The sequence below is a fragment of the Rhamphochromis sp. 'chilingali' genome (genome assembly GCF_963969265.1).
Source record: "Rhamphochromis sp. 'chilingali' genome assembly, chromosome: 1".
Taxonomy (NCBI): Eukaryota; Metazoa; Chordata; class Actinopteri; order Cichliformes; family Cichlidae; genus Rhamphochromis; species Rhamphochromis sp. 'chilingali'.
The window spans coordinates 3,597,571-3,617,488 of NC_137929.1; the positions used below are offsets into that span (position 1 = coordinate 3,597,571).

Sequence of the window (19,918 nt, forward strand, 5' to 3'; positions counted from 1 at the left end):
ACAGAGACATTAAAACCAAAAACAAATAAAAGGCATGATTTAAAATTAAAAAAAAGGAACAGTAGATAAAATCAGTAGTTAAATGTAAGTTTTGAAATTTAAGCTTAAAAGTGTGGATTTGGTGCTTTATTCAAATGCAGCTGAGAACAGGGCCCTGTTTCAGGAAGCCGGTTTAGTGCAAACTCTGAGTAAGTATACCCTGAGTTAACGAAAACTCTGGGTTTTCGGTTTCACAAAGCGAGTTCAGCTGCAGCCTGAGTGAGTCACTATGACGACACACTCCGTGAAGCTAACCTGTCCCCTAGCAGGTTTACTACAACTAACCCTGACTGTCTCCGCCCCTTTGTCGGAAACCTGACTGTAGGAAGTGTCAGACATGGCGTGCTCCTTCCTTGAAGAGCCAGTAGATCGTGAAGCCCAAATTCTCCGCAGAGCTCTCCGCCGGGAGAGAGTGATCAGAGCGCGTTTGGACATTTTATCATTTCCTGATGATTGTCTGTGCGAACGTTACCGTTTCTCAGCACAATCTATAATTTATTTGGATAACATCCTCAGGCCATATATTACGCATGTGACACATCGTGGACATCCTCTCAGTTCTGTACATATTATTTGTATTGCACTTCGGTTTCTTGCAAACGGGAGCTTTCTGTATAATATTGGTGATGCTGAGCACGTTTCCAAGGCTACCGTCTGTCGGGCAGTCAGGAATGTTACAGTTGCACTGAAACGTCTCCTGTACTCGTTTGTGGTGTTCCCCGGTCACAGACCCACAAGATTTATCAAAGAGGGATGCCACAAAATTGCAGGTATCAGGATGACCAAAACGTAATGTATGGTGTGGTGATACTTGGACTACTACTTAAATTGCACATTTATTCTCACGGTTCCCAGGCGTGATTGGCTGTATAGATGGCACTCACATTCCAATCATTGCTCCTTCAGTAAATGAAGGAGACTATGTGAACAGGAAGTCTTTCCACAGCATTAATGTACAGGTACATAGTTCCCTGTAGCATTTCAAACTAACAAATTATTTCATTATAGTAATGGATGCTAATTTGTGTTCTCTGCACTGTGAAGATCATATATGATGCTGCCAACATTATCACAAATGTGGAAGCCAAGCGGCCAGGCTCTGTCCATGACTCACAAATATTCCGTGAATGTACACTGAGCACAAAATTTGGACATGGTGAGTTGAGAATACTTTAAAATATATAAAGACCAATTGCTTCAGGGACATTTGAACTGAAGTGTACCCTTCTGTCTTAGGAGAGTTCACTGGCTACTTGCTTGGTGATAGGGGGTATCCATGTTTACCCTATTTGCTTACCCCTTACCCTGACCCTGAACCGGGCCCACAGCAGCGATATAATCTGGCTAATTGCAGGACAAGAGCCAGAATTGAAATGACTATCGGAATGCTTAAGGCCCGGTTCCAGTGCCTGCAAAGACTCAGGGTCACCCCAGAAAGGGCATGTGACATTATTGTGGCATGTGTGATTCTTCACAACATTGCCACAATTAGAGGAGAACACTGTCCTTCTGAACCAAACATCAGCAGTGATCCAAACCATGAACATCCTGACCCTCCCACGGACATACAAGATGGAAGCGCAGTCAGAGACACCATATGTCACAATCATTTCTTTTGACCCATCACCTCAACATGTTGAAAGAAGAATAAACAGATTTTTTGTTCAACTGGCTTTATTGGTCGCCTGTGTTTCCTGTACACAAAGTATTAAAAGATGTACACCTCATAAAGTGTCTCTGTTGCTTCCTCCTCTGTAACAGCTGTCAATGTTTCTTCATTATTTTCCTGTAGTAAAGAAATAAACAACATTGCTGTTCTACTGTAAACTCATATAATCTGTGGAGTATTACTCACAACTGCATGTTGGTCTGGCTCAACAGGAGGCTGCACCAGATGCAGTACACCATCACCATCAACTGATAGAATATGAGGTTTATACAGGTCACTTATAACTTACAAGGGACCAAATGGCAATTAACAAACATATAGCACTCAGCTTACACTTCATTGTCATTATGCTCTCAAAGACAACCAAGACTGAGGGAAGGCAAAATCAGTAGGAAAATAACTTCACTACAAAATAATCCATTATGGTAAAGAGTTTATCAAATGAATGAGTAGCACTGCAAAGGTGACTGTGAAGAAAGGATGTATGCACATCATGTATTATTTTGAATTTACCCCTTATGTAGGTGTAACCCAGTGTTAAAAACGGGATTAAAAGTATAAATAAATATTGATAAAAACAAAGTTAATTATAATAAATACTGATAAAAAGCATGTAAACAGAAGTTTAATTAATATGTACATATGTATATGTAATGTATAAGTGGTGTGGGGGCAGGACTTAGTCCTGTAGAGTGTGTTTGTCAGATCCACTGAGCGACCAATCATTGGCCGGTCTGACCCTCCCCCAGTCTGTGCGCTGCTCAGACACCTGCGTGTGCCTTCGTGTGCCAGTCAGATACGCCAGAGACACAGACGGTGAAAGATCAGTTTACCCGTGCGGCAAAGAAGCTAGCTGGATAGAGAAAGTCCTTTTTTCGGCAAGAATAATAAGAGTGATACTGTATTCCAGAGGCCGTGAGCCAACGTGAGCACTGTGAAGCCCCGTGTAGCATTTGTTGCTTCGCATGGTAAGTCCCAGGCAGCACACGTGCGCTAGCATAGCATGCTACTTGCCGCTAGCTCTGATGCTAACTTCCGTTAGCCATTTTGCAATGAAAGTGCCTTTTCCGAGGCTAAAGCAATTAGCACTGAGTCTGCTGCACTTTATATGAGATGTTCTTTAAAGGTTTATGTCACATTACTGTGGTATTGATGTATAATGTATGGTGTTGTGCGATGTTATGTTAGCACATGTTCCCTTTTCTCATGGTGCTAATTATAGTTCTGCACACTAAGTATTAGCAATGTGAAATTAAGTGCCTTCACCTGCACTTTACTTAGCTGAAACTTGATAAGTCTCAAGCCAATGTGTATTTCTAATGCACTACTGAGCTATTTTGTATTGTTTTAAATGTGTGTTTCCTATGCACTTTTCCCTTTGAAATGAGAATAATTTGTTGTACAACATAGAATATTTTGAAGAAAATTTAGAAGCACTACAAGCAACCAGTAGTAATAATAAGTTACAGGCATGATAGCTTAAATGTTGAACTACTGTGTTCTGGCCTGGTCCCCAGGTCAGGTTTTTTCCTTTGCTTATTTGGATTGGATTGGTTTTGAGGACCTGAGAAGAATCGAGGATCCCTTTTCCAGTACTGGATGGCGAGCCCAGCCCAAAGAGCCGGATGAACTGGTAGATTGTAACCCGACTGGTTACGAACACACTGAGTGACTACTGAACATTGAAAGACTGAAATTGACTTTTAAAAGAAAAGACACAAAAGACAATATATCCTTAGGTCGACCATTTGTGGGGTTTATTTTATTTTGTTTTCAAGAAGCGCGCTCTACTTTTGTTAAATGTGCACAACTTTAATAATTGCTAATAAATGCAATTGTGTTTTCTACACCTACTGTGTACAAGTCCTCTGTTGTCATACACCCTTGGCTCCTACGAATCTAGAACCTGTCTGATCTGGTCCATATTTCCCTTCTGTCCGCGTACTGTGGTTAAAGGTAACTATACTGCCCGCACTACATGCAAAGAAGGCAAGAAGTAGCACTAACAGGTCTAGTATTGCACCACCAGTGTTACATAAGTAAAAGTGGCGAGCCAGCCAGGAGCCTAGAGTGTTGTGTGACAACATTGGAATCCTCTTTGACCTTTGATCAAATGCTCACATACTGTGAAAATGGATTTTGTCGAGAAGTATGCCGTTAAAGTACCAAATGCCATTATTGTTAGCGGTGTCACAGATAGAGAGAAAGACAAAGAGGTATTTGAGTTTCTGGAGCAACATGGTACTATTCGTAGAGTACTCGCTGTCGATGATGACTCTTCTGCATTCCACAAAAGCCAGATTGTAGAGTTCGAGTCCGGTGCAGCCGTTGAAATATTAGCACCTAAGCTGCCTTACCTCTTACAGTCCACTGACAATCCAGATGTCAGTTACCGCATTCGAGCCTTAACTGACGTCTATACTAAGACCGTAGGGGGCAGTGTTACTGAGGCTTACATTAGCAACCTGAAGGGTTTAGCCAAGTTAAGTGGGAAGGATTTCGAAGAAGTGTTGCGGGAGGCCCTATCCACAATAGGGAACACCATTGAAGCTGCTGAGACAGCTGAGAGAAACCCTGAAAATGATGCTGCTGATCAGACTTGCCCTGTGGTAGGATCCACACAACTTGGAGCCTCACCTTCAGTCTTAACTGAACTGCCTCACCCTCCTGAACCCATTCAGGGCACATTCCAACGCCCCATGAGACCAAACTTGACACCTCAAATGTTGAGTCCAACTGACCTCAACCCACCAGAGGTTCAGAAAGTAGTAGTCGAGCATGTTGTCAAGAGTGTTGAAAAGACATCACATGCTCACTCTACATTAAGACTCAGAGCTTTCTCTGGCAAGATGCCCAGACCTTACAGCGAAGCTGACTATGAAACATGGCGTTCTCATGTTGACTTGTTGATGGAAGATGCTTCTTTGTCCGAGTTGGGAAAAACTCGTAAGATTCTTGAAAGTCTCCTTGCTCCCGCTTCTGATGTCATCCGCCCTCTTGGGCCAGAAGCCACTCCTGCAGACTATCTTAAACTTCTGGATTCAGCTTTTGGCACCGTCGAAGATGGTGAGGAACTGTTTGTACGCTTCATGAACACCCTCCAAGATCATGGTGAAAAGCCCTCTGCTTATCTGCTTCGTTTGCAGGTGGCAGTCAATCACACCGTGCGCAGAGGTGGGCTTGAACCACATGAAGTAAATAAGCAGCTTCTTAAACAGTTTTACAGAGGCTGCTGGGATGATAACTTGCTAACGGAGTTGCAATTGGAGCTAAAGCATAAGGAGCCGCCCACTTATGCAGAGCTATTGCTTCTCCTGCGTACTGCAGAAAACCGACAAGAAGTTAAAAACACGCGAATGAAGAAACACTTTAGCGCCACGAAACCAAAAGCAGTGTCTCATGAACAGACGGTCACTGAAACAAATGCAGATGTTCGCCAAGCACAGTCAGATAGTCTAGAAGAGCTAAAAAAACAAGTTGCCGATCTAAAAAGCCAATTAGCTGCCGTTGTGAAGCCAAAGAAACAAGCAACACTGAAGACAGTTCGAACAAGGAAACCTGAAAATAAAAAACCTGACCATGCCAAACCTGAAGACTCATCTCCACCCAGCCGCCGCAGTACTAGGCCCAAGCCCTGGTATTGCTTCCGCTGTGGGGAAGATGGACATATAGTAGCCACTTGTGAGTCAGAGCCCAATCCTGCCCTTGTAGTTGCAAAACGAAAGGAATTAAAAGTGAGAAGGCAGATATGGGACAGGCAGAATGACCAGCTTTCTTTAAACTAAATTCTGCCTCCGTTGCGGGACAAATGGAGGCTGATGCTTTGTTAACCCGTCCCACCCAGGTTAAACAAAAAGCTTCACCTAAAAAGCGTGCCAGCCTAAAGTCACACACAAGATCAGATTCCTTCGACTTTCCTAAAGGTCTAATTGGTACGAAGAGTACTGCACAAGTGAAAGTTAATGGTCACACAGTGAGTTGTTTGCTAGATACTGGTTCCCAGGTGACTACAGTCCCCGAGTCCTACTATCGTCAGCATTTGTCCTCTCATGAGATTAAGCCATTGTTTGAACTTTTAGAAGTTGAGGGTGCCAACGGTCAGTCTGTGCCTTACTTAGGCTACATTGAACTGCATGTCACTTTCCCAAAGGACTTCCTTGGCATTGAAGCTGAAGTGCCGACACTTGCCTTAGTTGTCCCCGATGTGCGCACAGCTTCTCAGTCCTTAGTGCTAATTGGGACAAACACATTAGATGTACTTTATGAGCTGTACTCTAACACATGCCATGAACTGCAGCTGAACCTGCCATATGGCTATAGGGCAGTTCTAAAAGTTCTTGAGTCACGACACAAACAGTCCAAAGACAGTAGTCTTGGTTTAGTGACGATGCACAACAAAGAGCCACAGTTGATTCCAGCAGGCCAAACTGTTGTTCTAGATGGTGCTGTAGCTGTGTCAGCCGGTAACGGTGAAAAGTCTGTCTTGTTAGAGTATCCACGAATGTCAGCCTTACCTGGTGACATCCTTGTGAAACCTTGTCTCATAGACCTACCTGAACGAGCACCTTACCTTGTACCAGTTATACTCACCAATGAATCCGAACATGATGTGACAATCCCTCTAAATTGTGTCATCGGAGAAGTCAGTGCATATCAAAGAGTTCTATCTCACGAACACTCAGTGAGAACTCCAAGATCCCGAACTGAGCAGAAGTCAAATGTAACATATAACTTTGACTCTTCCCCTATTAGCGCTGAATGGAAGGAGCGCATAACCGAAAAACTAAGCCAAATGCCCGAAGTGTTTGCACAGAATGATCTTGACTTTGGAAAGACGGATCAAGTGAAACACACAATCAGATTGTCAGATGAAACACCGTTCAAGCATAGAGCGCGTCCCATACATCCGAACGACCTGGAGGCAGTCCGTAAGCACCTCAAAGAACTGCAAGAAGCTGGCGTGATCAGGGAATCTACCTCCCCTTTCTCTTCACCCATTGTAGTCGTGCGGAAGAAAAATGGTGAAGTCCGCCTCTGTATCGACTACAGAAAGCTTAACGCGCAGACTATAAAAGATGCTTACGCTCTCCCCAATTTGGAGGAAACGTTTTCCACCTTGATCGGGTCGCAATGGTTCTCTGTCCTGGATTTAAAATCTGGGTACTACCAAATTGAGATGGAGGAGCTGGACAAACCAAAGACGGCGTTCGTATGTCCCATCGGCTTTTGGGAATTTAATAGAATGCCCCAAGGCATTACAAACGCCCCCAGCACATTCCAGCGGCTCATGGAGAAATGTATGGGCGACATGAACCTGCGCGAAGTGATCGTGTTTCTCGATGACATCATTGTATTCTCCAAGACACTTGAAGAACATGAGGCTCGCTTAATGAAAGTTCTTGATCGCCTGAAAGAATATGGGCTCAAACTCTCACCCGAAAAATGCAAATTTTTCCAAACTTCTGTCAGATATCTTGGGCATATTGTGTCCAGCAAGGGAGTGGAGACTGACCCTGAAAAGGTGGAAGCCTTAAGTACCTGGCCTGTGCCCCGTGATCTTAAACAGCTCCGCTCATTCTTAGGCTTTTCAGGGTACTACAGGCGGTTCATTAAGAACTTTTCGAGTATCGTTAAGCCCCTCACTGACTTAACATCAGGCTACCCTCCTTTGCGCAAAAGCACAAAGCCTAAAGCTAAGTCTGTCCAGTACCATGACCCCAAGACACCTTTCGGCGAGCGATGGACTCCCTCTTGTGATTTTGCTTTCAAAACCATCATTGAAAAGCTCAGTACTGCGCCTGTATTGGGTTTTGCTGACCCTAAACTGCCATATACGCTCCATACGGACGCCAGCACTACAGGGCTTGGCGCCGCGCTCTATCAAGAGCAGAATGGCCAGACTAGGGTGATAGCTTATGCAAGCCGTGGGTTGTCTAGGAGTGAATCTCGTTATCCCGCCCATAAGTTAGAGTTCTTAGCTTTGAAGTGGGCAGTAACGGAAAAGTTTGCAGATTACTTATATGGAAATCAGTTTACTGTCGTAACAGACAATAATCCTCTGACGTACATATTAACTACTGCTAAGATGGATGCCATGAGTTACAGATGGCTAGCTGCCCTGTCAACGTTTAGCTTTAAGCTCCAGTACAGAGCAGGCAAGCTTAACTCAGATGCAGATGGCCTTTCTAGACGGCCACATGGCGAGTTGCTTAACGACGCAGTGTCCCAAAAAGAGCTCGACCGCATACAGCAGTTCACACAGACTCACCTGTCCCTACCTGACAGCAGTTTAAGTCCTGAAGTAGTGTCTGCTATTTGTGAGAAACACCTTGTATGCAGCTCTCAAAATGACACCATCCCTTTGGTTCACTCGCTAGCCATTTCTGCAGCTGCCATTCCAGGTGACTTTGTCAATGAAAATGACTGTGGTGGTCTTCCTGTTATACCCCATATGTCCCTTGAACAGATCACAAACGAACAAAGAGCAGACCCTTGTCTGAGGGAAGTTATTGCACAAATTGAAACTGGAGAAAAGGTCCCACCAACTGTGCGAGCTGAACTTCCTGACATCAACCTTCTACTCCGAGAGCTCAATCGATTGGAGATGCACAATAACATCCTGTACCGAACTCGCCAAGATGGAGGAGATGTTACTTACCAGCTTGTCTTACCTGAACAGCTCCGTGACTCAGTCTTCCAAAGCCTCCACTGTGACATGGGCCACTTAGGCACTGAACGTACCTTAGATCTTGCCCGAACAAGGTTCTATTGGCCTCGCATGGCAGCATATATAGAACATAAGATCAAAACATGCAACCGCTGTGTAAGACGTAAAACTCCTCCAGAAAAAGCAGCTCCACTTGTGAATATCAAATCCACCAGACCCCTCGAATTAGTCTGCATGGACTTCCTGTCCATTGAGCCTGATCGAAGTAATGTAAAGGATGTGCTTGTATTAACCGATCATTTCACGAAATATTCATTAGCCATCCCTACCAGCAATCAGAAAGCTCAGACCGTTGCAAAAGCCCTTTGGGACAACTTCATAGTCCACTACGGGATACCCGAACGATTGCATAGCGATCAAGGTCCCGACTTTGAGTCCCACATTATCCAAGAGCTTTGCAAGATCATGGGCATTCGCAAAATCCGGACAACACCCTATCACCCCAGAGGAAACCCGGTAGAACGTTTCAATAGAACGTTACTAAGTATGCTAGGTACTCTTGAGGAAAAGGACAAAACTCAGTGGCACAACTATGTCAAACCACTCGTTCATGCGTACAATTGTACGAAAAATGATACAACCGGTTTTGCCCCATATGAGTTAATGTTTGGCCGTCAGCCAAGATTGCCAGTCGATCTAGCATTTGGGCTGCCCTTTAACAACAAAAGTTTCAAGTCGCATTCTCAGTACATAACAAAACTAAAGGCAACTCTACAAGAGACCTACAAACTAGCAACAGACCATGCTAACAAAATGGCAGAAAGAAACAAAACAAGATTTGATATGCGAGTGAAACCCTCAAAACTAGAGCCAGGTGACAGAGTTTTGGTGCGTGCAGTCCGTCTCAGAGGCAAGCACAAGCTAGCCGACAAGTGGGAGACTGATATTCACGTTGTGGTGAACCAAGCAGGTGACTTGCCCGTCTACAGTATAAAACCCCTAACAAAAGAGGGCCCAGTCCGCACAGTCCACCGCGATCTCTTGCTCCCTTGTGGTTTTCTTGCCCCTGTTGAAGAGAAACCTGTCCAACCAACTCATGTACGCAAACCAAAAACAAGGCAATCACCTAAACAACATGAGGAATGTGATCATTCAGAACTGGAAGATGAGGATATCTGTTGGTTCAGAGAGGAACCTCTTCAAGAGCCCATAAAGGTCACTCGAGTCTATGAGATTCCCCAGCCAAAGACACACCCTAATGATCACGATCATACTGAAACTCATTTGCCTGGAGGAGACAACTTACATGAACATGACAACCTGCCTGGAGGAGACAACTTACATGAACATGACAACTTGATTGGAGCTGACAATTTAACCGGATGTGACAACTTACCTGAATGTGGAAATCCACTTGGATATGGAAGCCTAGAGGAGAGTGAAACCATGGTGGAACACTCAACCACTGACAATGAAAGCGAGAGTGATGCCAACTTACCCGATGGATCTACCTGTGATGGGCCAGTGGAAGAAGACAACTCAAATGATAATCAAGCAAACTCAAGTCAGTCAAATACTGAGAGTGAAGCCACAGCGACTGTAAGGCGCTCAGAGAGAACAAGAACCCAACCAGAACGACTGCAATATAGTCGGTTGGGAAATCCTCTCGTTTCGATTACCCAGTCCCTGTTTCAAGGTCTAAGCCTGGCTTTTACCAGTGCCTTGACAGAACAAGATTCTGTGGTCATCCCCATGAAGGCTGGTTCCCCTGTCATTACCGTTTAGCTATCCCATGCAAAGGGACTTGCATGATTCTAAGGGGGGATAGTGTAACCCAGTGTTAAAAACGGGATTAAAAGTATAAATAAATATTGATAAAAACAAAGTTAATTATAATAAATACTGATAAAAAGCATGTAAACAGAAGTTTAATTAATATGTACATATGTATATGTAATGTATAAGTGGTGTGGGGGCAGGACTTAGTCCTGTAGAGTGTGTTTGTCAGATCCACTGAGCGACCAATCATTGGCCGGTCTGACCCTCCCCCAGTCTGTGCGCTGCTCAGACACCTGCGTGTGCCTTCGTGTGCCAGTCAGATACGCCAGAGACACAGACGGTGAAAGATCAGTTTACCCGTGCGGCAAAGAAGCTAGCTGGATAGAGAAAGTCCTTTTTTCGGCAAGAATAATAAGAGTGATACTGTATTCCAGAGGCCGTGAGCCAACGTGAGCACTGTGAAGCCCCGTGTAGCATTTGTTGCTTCGCATGGTAAGTCCCAGGCAGCACACGTGCGCTAGCATAGCATGCTACTTGCCGCTAGCTCTGATGCTAACTTCCGTTAGCCATTTTGCAATGAAAGTGCCTTTTCCGAGGCTAAAGCAATTAGCACTGAGTCTGCTGCACTTTATATGAGATGTTCTTTAAAGGTTTATGTCACATTACTGTGGTATTGATGTATAATGTATGGTGTTGTGCGATGTTATGTTAGCACATGTTCCCTTTTCTCATGGTGCTAATTATAGTTCTGCACACTAAGTATTAGCAATGTGAAATTAAGTGCCTTCACCTGCACTTTACTTAGCTGAAACTTGATAAGTCTCAAGCCAATGTGTATTTCTAATGCACTACTGAGCTATTTTGTATTGTTTTAAATGTGTGTTTCCTATGCACTTTTCCCTTTGAAATGAGAATAATTTGTTGTACAACATAGAATATTTTGAAGAAAATTTAGAAGCACTACAAGCAACCAGTAGTAATAATAAGTTACAGGCATGATAGCTTAAATGTTGAACTACTGTGTTCTGGCCTGGTCCCCAGGTCAGGTTTTTTCCTTTGCTTATTTGGATTGGATTGGTTTTGAGGACCTGAGAAGAATCGAGGATCCCTTTTCCAGTACTGGATGGCGAGCCCAGCCCAAAGAGCCGGATGAACTGGTAGATTGTAACCCGACTGGTTACGAACACACTGAGTGACTACTGAACATTGAAAGACTGAAATTGACTTTTAAAAGAAAAGACACAAAAGACAATATATCCTTAGGTCGACCATTTGTGGGGTTTATTTTATTTTGTTTTCAAGAAGCGCGCTCTACTTTTGTTAAATGTGCACAACTTTAATAATTGCTAATAAATGCAATTGTGTTTTCTACACCTACTGTGTACAAGTCCTCTGTTGTCATACACCCTTGGCTCCTACGAATCTAGAACCTGTCTGATCTGGTCCATATTTCCCTTCTGTCCGCGTACTGTGGTTAAAGGTAACTATACTGCCCGCACTACATGCAAAGAAGGCAAGAAGTAGCACTAACAGGTCTAGTATTGCACCACCAGTGTTACATAGGCACTTGTGTCTTGCGGGGTTATTGACTCAGAGGATGTCCCCACAGAGATGCCTTCGGCCACAGGGCGCCCACTGTTTTGGCTGAGGGCCAACTGCTCAGCCTCTGTGAGTGGTGGTGGTGGAGGACCCCCACCTGTTTTTCGGGCCTCCGCTTTTTTTCTGTTGGCTATAACGGGCCACATTTGAGCATACAGAGTAAGCAAATATGTACTTGTAATGTGCTCAGATAATTTCAATAAGTGCTTACAGAAAGAAAATTAATGTAGCCTCTAACTGCAATTGATTTACATGGGACAAACAGACCAAGCACTATGGCTCATAATACAATTACACCTTACCTGTTTGGACTATATTTTTATATTTCATTTTTACTTGCTGCCAGGCACGTTTGGGGCCTGTTGGGTTGCACCTGCGCTCACATCACATCACAAAATAAAATGTATAAAATAACAAATAAAATAACATATGATAAAATAACGTGTTAAATGGGTGGAAATCCCTAGATCAATGTTTAAATTAACACTCACGCATTGACTCTGTCGGCTATGTTTTGCCATGCATGCTCCCTTTCTTTTGCAGCTGTGGCTGTGTTACTTTTTTCCGCGGAATTTGCATGTTATCAGCATATGCTGCCATCAGAATTTCGGCCTCAAGCGCTGTGAAATACATTGACCGCGCCTTCTTTCCCTCCGTCTCCATGGTGACTCGCTTAATCTGTGCTCCGCTTATCAGGGCTTTATGTATCCTCGTGCGCGCGCTTAACTTGGGGTTAAAGCAACTCCGCGTTGACTGAACTAATTGTTATCAGCCTTTCTGAAACCGAATATTCCGAGTTGGACAGTTCGGGGTTACTCAACCGTGAGTGTCGTTTTTCACTCTGAGTTTTCCAAACCGGCTTCCTGAAACAGGGCCCAGGTGAGTCTTCAACCTGGATTTAAATAAACTGAGTGTTTGAGCTGATCTGAGGCTTTCTGGGAGTTTGTTCCAGATATAAGGAGCATAAAAGCTGAATGCAGCTTCTCAGTGTCTGGTTCTGACTCTGGGAACTGATAAAAGACCGGATCCAGATGACCTGAGGGATCTGGAAGGTTCATACTGGGTCAGGAGGTCACTGATGTATTTTGGTCCTAAACCATTCAGTGCTTTATAGACCAGCATCAGAACTTTAAAGTCTATCCTCTGACGGACAGGCAGCCAGTGTAAAGACCTCAGAGCTGGACTGATGTCCACTTTTTTGGTCTTAGTGAGGACTCGAGCAGCAGAGTTCTGAATGAGCTGTAGTTGTCTGACTGATTTTTTAGGTAGACCTGTAAAGATGCTGTTACAGTAATCAAGCCTACTAAAGATGAATGCATGGACTAGTTTTTCCAGGTCCTGTTGAGACATCAGATCTTTTATCCTTGATATATTCTTGAGGTGATAGTAAGCTGACTTTGTTATTGTCTTAATGTGTTTTTCTAAGTTTAGGTCTGCATCCATCACTACACCCACATTTTTCGCCTGGTTTGTGGTTTTTAGATGTATAGATTGAAGTTCTCTGGTGACCTGTAATCGTTTTTCTTTGGCACCAAAGACTATTACCTCAGTTTTGTTTTTGTTTAGCTGGAGAAAATTGTGGCACAACCAGTCATTAATTTCCTCAATGCATTTACCAAGAGCCTGTACAGGGCCTCGGGCTCCTGGTGACATCGTGATATATATTTGTGTGTCATCTGCATAGCTGTGGTAGTTTATTTTGTTGTTTTATAATCTGTGCCAGTGGGAGCATGTTTTTCTCTTGCTCTCGGCGAAGGCGGTCGCACTTTTTTTCCTCCTCCTCCTCTCCCTTAGCTTCCCTGCTTAGCCTCTTATGTCCTTGTCTAGTCTCGTGGTTTTTTTTGGGGGGTGGGTTTTGTATTCCTTTTCCCTGGAACACTCTCTCACAGTCTGTTCTCTAAAACCAAAAAGAGGAATTATGGATTTGATCAACTGGTCCCTGAATGCAATTGACACCCTTTTCTCAACGAGAAGTCTGGGCTCGGGTGAGCCTGAGTGCTGAAGATATCTACCTATTCGAAACCATGATAACAGGGTTCTTGCTGATCGGAGCTGGCTTGGCCCTGGCTTATCGAAGAATTAAGGAAGTGGAACCGGCTGTCCAAACCCCCACAAAGCTGCCTGCTGGGATTGAAATGATGGGACGAGGCGTGAGTTTCTCAAAATGGGCTCGTTGAGTGCAACACAGATAAGATCTTGGAGAAGCTTACGGCTGCTGTGAATACTCAGAACAAGACCTCTGAGGAGAAGGGTCTGGCTGCAGCCACTGTGGAGCTCCACAGTAACCGGATACACGTGACCTCCACAGTAACCGGATACACGTGACCTCCACAGTAGCCGGAAGCACGTGACCTCCACAGTAGCCGTAAACACGCATGGATACCGTGGAAGTCTTGCAAGTTGATCGCAAAGGTTGGGACAGAGTCTTTCTTAAATAAATTTGCCGTTAGTGATTTCATAATTCTAGGAATCGTCTAGTTTTCTTACAATGATCATGTTGCCACTTTTTTTTGCGTTACAACAACATTCCTTCTTATTTTAATGTTTTTTCATCGTGCTCCATGGCAGAGAAACACACAGATCAATATCTCATTGTTGGCACTGGGTCAAGCTGTCGTAGGTAAGTACATGCATTGTCTCATGACCAGAACGCTACCATTGTTTACATGTTAGATTTGTTCCTATCTCTGTGTGTATATTCTTTTCTTTGTGTACCTAGCCCCACAGGTGTGCAATAAACTCAGAGAAATCACAGAAACGGTGTTGAACCCAGCACCTTCAATGTCTGGTGACACTGGTAAAATTTCTTATTTTGAATAGTGATTGTCATATATAGGTGAAATAATAATCTTGCATTTGTTATCTTGTTGTAGTTGATGGCTCATAAACAAATTTGTTACATGCTGTTTCAAATTAATTTCCTTCTATAGATAGTGCTTATTTTTCTTGCATTTGTATGCATTTAATATGCATTCTATGTAGTGTTTTGTCTGAAACCTGTTAAAATCCCTATAGAACCTCAGGAAAGAGTTGACAACAAGAAAGCCAATAGAAGGTCTCAACAGATGTAACTTTTCCTGACCTGTGTGGACAACCGTGCGAAGCTCTGACAAAGCCTGAGAACATTTTGGCCAGCCATTCATCATGGTGTTTTGTACCGCACCCTGGCCAACAACAGCTTGTACGTTAAAGTTTTCAGATGTCGCAAAGTGCAACTTTTAGTGCTTATCTGATTTTGTCATCCACAGTCTATGACACCTATGTGTTTTTTTTAGCTCAACTATGTTCTGGACATCAGCAGACCCAAAGATGAGCTGATGGTTGAAAGGTCGTCTGGATGCCTCACGTGGGCAGATTTTTGGACACTGGGTTTAAACAAACAAATGGAATCGACTGTAAGTATTTTTTTTTCTACGAATATGAAATAATAATTCATGATTCATGATTTTTTCTGTTTTTTCTGTTTCAGATTGGAAATGGCTGTTTTGAGCTTATCACTAAAATTGTTCAGTCAAAGGTACTGTATGTTGTATATGATGATTGTCAAGCTTTAATTTAAAGAGTTGTTGTTTTAAATGTTGTTGTTTTTTACATTCTAGGGGATAAGCATTTACACAGAAAATCTGTATGTCACCCGGACTTGGCTTGCACCCTATGGCTGTGATCCATTGCACTCCTTTCCTGTAAGTGTACCGTCCTTTAAAGAAACAAGCAAGTAATCAAAATGATTTTTTTTATAACTCTGGTGCGAGTTCATATACAGGATACTTAAAAATACAATTCTGTTTCAGACTGATGCTCAGAGGATGCACATCATAGTTCTCCCTCTCTGGACCCCTGGTCATTTCCAGTTGTGTGTAAGTCTTGTTTTTTGACACGTACAAACTGTTAGAATTTTGCTATGTGTCTGAGATGTATTCAAGCTTTTATGACGCAGTTTCAAAAGTCTTTGATTGTGATCGCTTGCAATGACATTGTTTTCAGGTTTGAAGTCATGGCTAACTGTCTTTTAGGTACTGAAGCCACCTCAAAGAGAAATCCTCTTTCTTGACCCAATAAACACCAAGGCAGGATTTGGTGGCCAACAATATGTTTCACTTTTGAGGTCACATTTTTATAAGCATTTTTGGTTTGTTCCGGAGTTTTCAGGAACCTGTTCAGTGTTCCAGGTTAAGTGCATCCCAGATCATGTTCTGCTGATCTTGAGAGTTCACACATACAGTACATTCACATGCTTTTTTTATGAACTATATCAGCAAGTTTCTGTGTGGAGTTTGCATGTTCTCCCCGTGTTTGCATGGGTTCCCTCCGGGTACTTCGGCTTCCTCCCACCGTCCAAAGACATGCAGCTTGTGGGGATAGGTTAATTGGATAATCCAAATTGCCACTAGGTGTGAATGTGAGTGCGAATGGCTGTCTGTCCCTGTGTGTTGGCCCTGCGACAGACTGGCGACCTGTCCAGTCTGTCGCCCTATGACAGCTGGGATAGACCCTGAAAAGGAGAAGCGGAAGCGAATGGATGGATGGATGGATATATCAGCATGATGCTTCAACATTTTATTCTATTTCTCATCTTCACATTATGATCAAGTTAGTGATGCTGTCTTTAGATGAGTTTCAGACATAAATAGGGTCTTCAAATGTTCTAGTTTAACATAAAACACCATTAAAAATTAGTTTATAAAATATGCCAACCTTAACTTAAAGCTGTAAATGCTTTATTTTGACCAACTGTGAGCATGTGACTGTACTTTTTCATTTTGTTATGCTGTTTTGTTGAGGTCGTGTTCCTAAGGCCTGTAGTTACAGTTGGTGCTATTAGCAATAAACATTTCACACCCATCATCATGACATCTGTTAACTTGTGAATGTAACTGTCTTTTTAAAAAAAAGGAATCTTGCAGTGAAGATCATTCCCGGGCAGTGGTCAGAAAAAAAGAGCTTTGACTTGAAGGTATGTGCTAGTTTAAGTGTATGGTGAATAATATGAATTGCACTAGTCTTCTTTTAAGGGATTTTATTAACGAGCCTTTATTTTCAATATAATACAGGGTTTTCCAAGCCAAGACGATGGACTGTGGGATCTTCATGCTGATGGTAATTTTTCTCTTCTCTTCTTGAGATTCATACAGAAGCTAATTTAAGCTTCTAAAAAAATGACATTTTTATTTTTTCTTCCAAATAGTCTGCTCTGTACGTGGCACTGGATGCTTCATTTGACTATACTATAGTAAGTATTCTATTTACTTTCACAGCAATGGAGTCTTGAATCTTTTGAAAGTTGTTAAACATGCTTCATATTAATATTTTACAGTCAGACATGCCCTACTTGCGTAAATGGTGGTGCTTGCTGTTGATGGAGAACTTTGATCCCAGGAGGTATTTATATTTTGACTTCTGTTCTATGTTGTGTCAAAGTTTACACACCTTAACAATATCAACATTTTCTGTTAAGCTCTGGCAAGCTATTTGCACACTGGAGAGAGGAAGCCAAAGCTGTGCTTGCAGGACAACACGTGCCCATTTTCAAACTGAAAAAGTTCCAGGAAGTCGGTCAGGTCAGTATTCACTTTAAACAGCAGTGTAATTACATGTTTAGTGACATTTGAATAAGTGTTAAAAAACTGTTCTGCAACAGAGAAATAACTATGTTTTTATCCCCATTTGCCTGACACAGGAGCCAGCAGTTGTTGAAGATCTGCGTCCTGCTGTGCAGTGGGTTGTCCAAAATAAGGCACTTTTCCGTGGACACGTAACAATGCCCAAATATCTGTCCTTAAATCAAGGGGACCAGCAGAGGGTCTTAAGAGACATGTCAGAGGAAGAAGACACTGGAGCAAGGGACTTGTTCCTCTTTGTTTCAGTTTGCAGAGGACATGGAGTTCTTTTTGAAAGCATGTGCTGATGAGCAGGGACTAAGGGTCAGTGCTATGTCTGACATGTAATGGACAAATGAAGGCACTGGCTGTGTTTGTTTGTTTGTTTAATATGTTGTTTTTTTTTTGTTTTGTTTTTGCATAGTACAAAATTCCAATTAAACTTTTAAATTAAAATGAAATGAAATGAAATTTCAAAATGTTGTTCACTTGATTCTGTGTCCATACTTATAATAAAGGATTACAGTGAAACAGCATTAAATGTAAATGTAACAGCATTTTTTTTAAACTTGTAATTTCAAAATAAAAAGCTTATTGTTGATATTAACAGTAAAGAATTGCAATCAATAATATTTTTATACATTTTAAACATTAACACTCTGGGCTCTATCCTGGCCATCTGTGGACACTTCACTTATTCTTTTTTTTGACTACTGCACTGCAGTGGATCAAAAGAATGACACAGGTTTGATCTTAAGGATCTAATAGTTGTGTGTGTTGTGCATAACATTGCCACACAAATATGTATTTGCAAGATAGAGTAGAAAAAATTATGACGCATGAAATATTACATAGGCTGCAGTGAATTTCTGTTGATACAGCCTATTGAGCTTTGAGTTTCCCAGTCAAACTTAGCTTTGAAGCACCTGCTAGCAACACTTTTACTCTTGTACATTTCATAACAAGACACCATAGCCAAAATATTAACAAAATATATATTATTAAAAAATTCAAAGCTGCAGCACATACAGCAACAAACACCGTTAGTAAATGTGTCCTGGAGTTTATGCAGGTGCAGAAAGTGCTGCTGCTGTAAGTCAGCCTAACAGCTTCCAGATCACTTTTCTGGAAAGATGGTAGGAAGGGCATCACTGCTCATTTCTACAGTCTCCCAGCTCTTGGAATACAAGCCTTTGTACCATGAAACCACGTCGCAGTACTAGGAGTCCACTAAAACCTATAAAGAGAGTGATCCTGGAAGAAATGGGGCACACACTAGTGACCTCAACAATTGCAAGACAGCCTTTTCCCCGATGCTCAGATGGGGGAAAAAAGGAAGTTTCATGAAAACGTTAGGACTTTATCACCGTTTTATCTGAAAAGTTAATGGTAATATATAACCTAACTGGCTATAAAGAGTAAAAAATTTAGATACAATTTTGATTTTGATGAAAAGGACTGGTGCTATTTTAAAGAGTCACATCGGTAAAAGTAGATAAATGTTTTAAGAAATCTACATTTTATAGCATTTTGTGAACATACACAAAAAGTGGCCATTTTTGGAAACAAACAAGCTGAGAGAGAGTTTTATATTTTTGGCTCTCCTTGAACAAAAATAATAGTGCATAATAATCAATGTTGATGTTAATCAATTAGATGTCCCAGACTCTACTATTAATAATACAGCAGTCCCTCGTTTATCGCTGGTGTTACGTTCTAAAAATAACCCGTGGTAGGTGAAATCCATGAAGTAGCCAACTTTATTTTTTACAATTATTATAGATGTTAAGACTGTAATACCCCTCACTACATGCTTTATACACTTTTCTCAGACAGACATGAACATTTTCACACTTTTCTCTTTTGTTTAAACACTCTTAGAGTTCAAACCTTTGTAGAAACATAAGTCCAGTATTATGGAATGAAACCTAAAGGTGCATTTGAGGGTGCAAAACGTTTCGTCGGCATTGTTGTGTTTGTTTGGGAGAAAACTTCCAAACATACAGTACAGCACTTCAGAGTTACACTGCTATGTAAATTCGACAAGCTAAACGCATTCTGTACTGTACAGCAGGAGTCCCCAACCTTTTTGCACCACAGACCACTTTAATGTCAGACAATATTTTCAGGGAACGACCTTTAAGGTGTCGCGGATAAATACAACAAAAGAATAAAAAAAAGAAACTGTGGTATTTTGTAAATATAATAATAAACGTGACTTGAGCTGTGCGCCAACAACAATGACAGTGACATCCTCCTCTCTGCTTCTTAATTCTGCTTCTGCTTCTTGGGGCAGGGATAGCTCAGTAGGTAAAGTGGTCGCCCCATGATCGGAAGGTCGGCGGTTCGAATCCACTTAACGGCTACCCTGAGGTACCCCTGAGCAAGGTACCGTCCCTACACACTGCTCCCCGGGCGCCTGCTTAGTGGGCTGCCCACTGCTTCACTGAGTGAATGGGTCAAATGCAGAGAAAAACAAGTAATTTCCCCATGGGGATCAATAAAGTATCCATTATTATTATTATTATTATTAATGCTCTCTGGTCGCTATGGTAACGCGTAAATAGT

The 19,918-nt window shown here is 42.3% G+C and overlaps 2 protein-coding genes across 3 annotated transcripts in view; both read left to right on the top strand.

The window, feature by feature from the left end:
• Positions 1–19,918, top strand: part of LOC308399580 (protein NLRC3-like) — a gene marked incomplete at its 3' end in the record, with an annotated part of 115,773 nt that overhangs the window by 26,215 nt on the left and 69,640 nt on the right. The gene's annotated exons all lie outside the window — the stretch shown is intronic.
• LOC308398993 (uncharacterized protein) lies at positions 12,645–17,781 on the top strand. 2 transcript variants are annotated; one of them, XM_080885901.1, is made up of 14 exons: positions 12,645–14,165; positions 14,322–14,373; positions 14,473–14,550; positions 14,769–14,934; positions 15,029–15,148; positions 15,223–15,270; positions 15,353–15,436; positions 15,545–15,610; positions 16,647–16,707; positions 16,805–16,850; positions 16,939–16,983; positions 17,068–17,132; positions 17,209–17,311; positions 17,431–17,781. In XM_080885901.1, exons 10-14 carry the CDS (start codon positions 16,824–16,826, stop codon positions 17,656–17,658), a joined length of 468 nt encoding a protein of 155 aa, XP_080742027.1. In that variant the 5' UTR covers positions 12,645–14,165; positions 14,322–14,373; positions 14,473–14,550; positions 14,769–14,934; positions 15,029–15,148; positions 15,223–15,270; positions 15,353–15,436; positions 15,545–15,610; positions 16,647–16,707; positions 16,805–16,823; the 3' UTR covers positions 17,659–17,781. The 2 variants fall into 2 exon arrangements, with proteins under 2 accessions (XP_080742027.1, XP_080742028.1); XM_080885902.1 differs by lacking the exons at positions 12,645–14,165; positions 14,322–14,373; positions 14,473–14,550; ... (2 more) ...; positions 15,223–15,270; positions 15,353–15,436 and having other exon boundaries at positions 15,461–15,610.

Coding starts and splice junctions, on each gene's coding strand:
- LOC308398993 (XM_080885901.1), top strand. CDS start 16,824: ATGGACTGTGGGATCTTCATGCTGATG. Junction 16,851..16,938: donor GTGGGATCTTCATGCTGATG/GTAATTTTTCTC, acceptor TCTTCCAAATAG/TCTGCTCTGTACGTGGCACT. Junction 16,984..17,067: donor CTTCATTTGACTATACTATA/GTAAGTATTCTA, acceptor AATATTTTACAG/TCAGACATGCCCTACTTGCG.